Below are 2990 nucleotides of genomic sequence, written 5' to 3'. Positions count from 1 at the left end.
AGGGTTTTCTTTATTCTAAAAGGGCTTTGTATTGTAAGCAAGGCCCATAAGGCAAAACTATAAATAGGGGACATTTCCCTACTTTTGAGGGTTAGCTTTTTGGAATCTAGAGCATTGTAATAGCAAGTCAAAATATTATTTCTCTCTTTAATCCGAATCTGTAGAGTATTATTGTTTAGCTTCATCTTTCTAATATCATTTTTACTTAATCATCCATAACAACATATGCAACATATTTTTCCAAGTTATTAACACATATATTCGTATATATAAATCACTGTACACGAATCCACATATATATATATTCCCTCAAAAACCAAAATAGATTAAAGTTTGTCCACATATCCTATACCTCACTTACAAATTCAACTTATTACTCAATTTCGGGGTAAACACTTTTAGCCTTCATTTATGCTACTGCATTTTGTTGAATCTTTTGTGGTTTTACAAATAGGTATTGAATCAAATTTTAAGAGCTAGTTGACTTTAAAAGATTGAAGGTAGTATTCATTTTGTAGTGGAAGCTAAGCATTCTTCCCTATCGGTTTTTCTTTCTTGGTTGGGCTATGAGAAGAAGTAATTAAAATGGACTTAAATTGGAGGATATTTTTAGTTCTATTAAATTAAATTAAATGAAATGTAAGTATGGTAAATATATATTTTGTACTTGTAGATCAAGTTAGGGTACGGTGGTTTGATAATGAGAAAAGGCAAAAAGTTCTCCCAAACATTTCGCACCCCCCCGCCCTCCCCCTTCGGTTTTAGCATGATATCATAGCCACACTAATACAAACATAGAAAAAATAGATCCTATAATACATGACAGGAGACGACGGCAACTATCTTTGTCACATCAGTGTCTAAAGTGTAAAGTGTATGAAATAGCCATTATTGGTGTTTAGAGTGTAAAGTCTATCAAATAGTCAAGTTCTAAAGGATAATTAAGACTATTAATAGTTCAGATGTGCAAATAATATTAATTTGTGTTTTAAAAGGGTCTTTAGGTATTTTCCATGCCATCAATTTAAAGTGAAGAATTACTACAGTAGAAATAGCTTTGTGGATGAGGAGGAGACTCAGGCCTCATTTGTTTTCATTAAGATTAAGACGTCGAATCGAATACACCCGAATATTAAGATGTTGTCTCACAGGTACGAACAACGAACGACTAATACCGTTTGTTTTTCAACATCTCGAATGTGCATAATGAATTCATTTAAATATAATAAATATACAATTCAAATAAAAAATAACTAAATATCGTAAAATAAATACAATAAAATAAAATATTATTTGATAAAAAATGAAACACTTATGTTCACTAGTAATGGTGGAGATGAGTTATAGTCGTGGTGGGTGGTGAGTGGAGGTGAGGGGTGGGTGGTTGGGGTGAGGGGTGGGACGTAATGGGGGTGGTGTGGAGTGGGGTTGGTGATGGGAGGTGGGGGTGGGTGGTGTGGGGTTGGTGGTGGGTGGGTGGTGGGGAGCGGGGGTGGGAATAGAGGGTAGGTGGGGTAGAGTGGGGTTGAGTGGAGGGTGGGGTTAGGGTGGAGCTTGTGGTAAAAAAAAAAAATGCATAGAAGAATACTCTTAATGATATTAAGACTTGGTTTAAGATCTAACGATTAAGGCTTTCGGACTCAATAAGTCTTAGATTTTAACGCAAACAAACGAACTTAATAGCAAGCATACCAACCATTCATTCGACCTCCAATAAGTCATAAACAAATGAGGCCTCAGTTGACGGCTGATAAAGAAAAGGATAGCTTTTTAGTTGGCGCCAAGGAATCTAAATAAAGCATTGTCAGATCTTTACTACTCTTTTCTTCTAATCTTTATTTATTCTTCACCACTGTGACACACTGCCTGCCCGCGGTCAGGATTTCTCACGGGCACATTCACTCCTTTTTTCCCTCTTACATTTAACCCTTTTCAAAAATCTTCTTCTGCTTTTGCTTAGGTCACGGTTTCCTTGGGTTCCTTTCTAATTCTACCCCCACCCTACTATTGTTTTGGAAAGTAAAAAATAAAGATAGCACAACATTCAATATTCAACTACTCTTCATTTAAATTTTTCCTTTTAACGCTTGTTCTTTCAATTCTCTCGTGTCATTAGTGATGGTTTATTGCGGATTAAATTATTTCGAAATTATAATCTTGAGATCATAATTCTTGGATCAATTTATTTACCTAGGAGGTGAATAAAATAATACCTAGTTTGATGGAATAAAATTAAATATTAAGAATTAAATTTGAAACAAATTTATATCTCAACCAAACAAATGATAAATTTTATACCAAAATTAATTTTGAGATATCAGATCTTACCCATGAACCAAACATCCCCTTAGTTTCTTCTCCCCCCTTAACCACTCTTCATTTAAAATTTGCCTTTGACACTTGTTCTTTTAATTCTCTCGTGTCTTTAGTTTCTTCTACCCCCTTAAATAAAGTGTCCCATAGCCAAATTTTTCCCAAAGTTCCTTTCGTTTCCATACATAACATAATCCCCTTTTCTTCTTCCTTTCTCTTCAAGATTTTTCCAGCTACTACTACTTTCTTCAAGAGAGAATATATTCTAGTTTCTAAAAACAAAACAAGCACAAAACATTTTTATTCTTCTTCTTTTTAACTTTTTATCTCTTATTTATACTAGTCCAAAAGATTTGGTTAAGTCATCAATGGGAGTTGGAGAAAAGTCTAATAATAAACCAATGGATGGATGGATTATTGCATTAAGGAGGCCATTGAAGCCCATATTAACTAAGGCATTTAGGGACGAGAAAGATGAGGATGAAGAAGAGAACTCCACATGTACAACACCAACTTCAGAAGAATCAAGAATTCCAAGAAGGTTGACATGTCCACCACCAGCTCCAAAAAAGAGAAAATCTTCTTCAAGGTGTCATCAATTGATTAATAATGGTGTTAGGGAGTTTTTTAATCCTCCTGACTTGGAATCTGTTTTCATACGCCGAGTTGAGACTTGA

The 2990-nt window shown here is 34.5% G+C and overlaps 1 protein-coding gene across 1 annotated transcript; it reads left to right on the top strand.

Annotated features, from left to right (window-relative positions):
* Positions 1-2681: 2681 nt before the first annotated feature.
* On the top strand, positions 2682-2990 carry LOC132061336 (cyclin-dependent protein kinase inhibitor SMR6-like). Its single transcript, XM_059454173.1, has one exon. The coding sequence runs from the start codon at positions 2682-2684 to the stop codon at positions 2988-2990; it is 309 nt and encodes a 102-aa protein (XP_059310156.1).

This window comes from Lycium ferocissimum, chromosome 6 (genome assembly GCF_029784015.1).
Source record: "Lycium ferocissimum isolate CSIRO_LF1 chromosome 6, AGI_CSIRO_Lferr_CH_V1, whole genome shotgun sequence".
NCBI lineage: Eukaryota > Viridiplantae > Streptophyta > Magnoliopsida > Solanales > Solanaceae > Lycium > Lycium ferocissimum.
Note: the sequence above shows the minus strand (reverse complement) of the source record. Positions and strands in the feature narration are given on the sequence as shown.

Excerpts from the sequence above, each read along its gene's own strand:
- LOC132061336 (XM_059454173.1), top strand. The coding sequence starts at position 2,682 with ATGGGAGTTGGAGAAAAGTCTAATAATAAACCAATGGATGGATGGATT.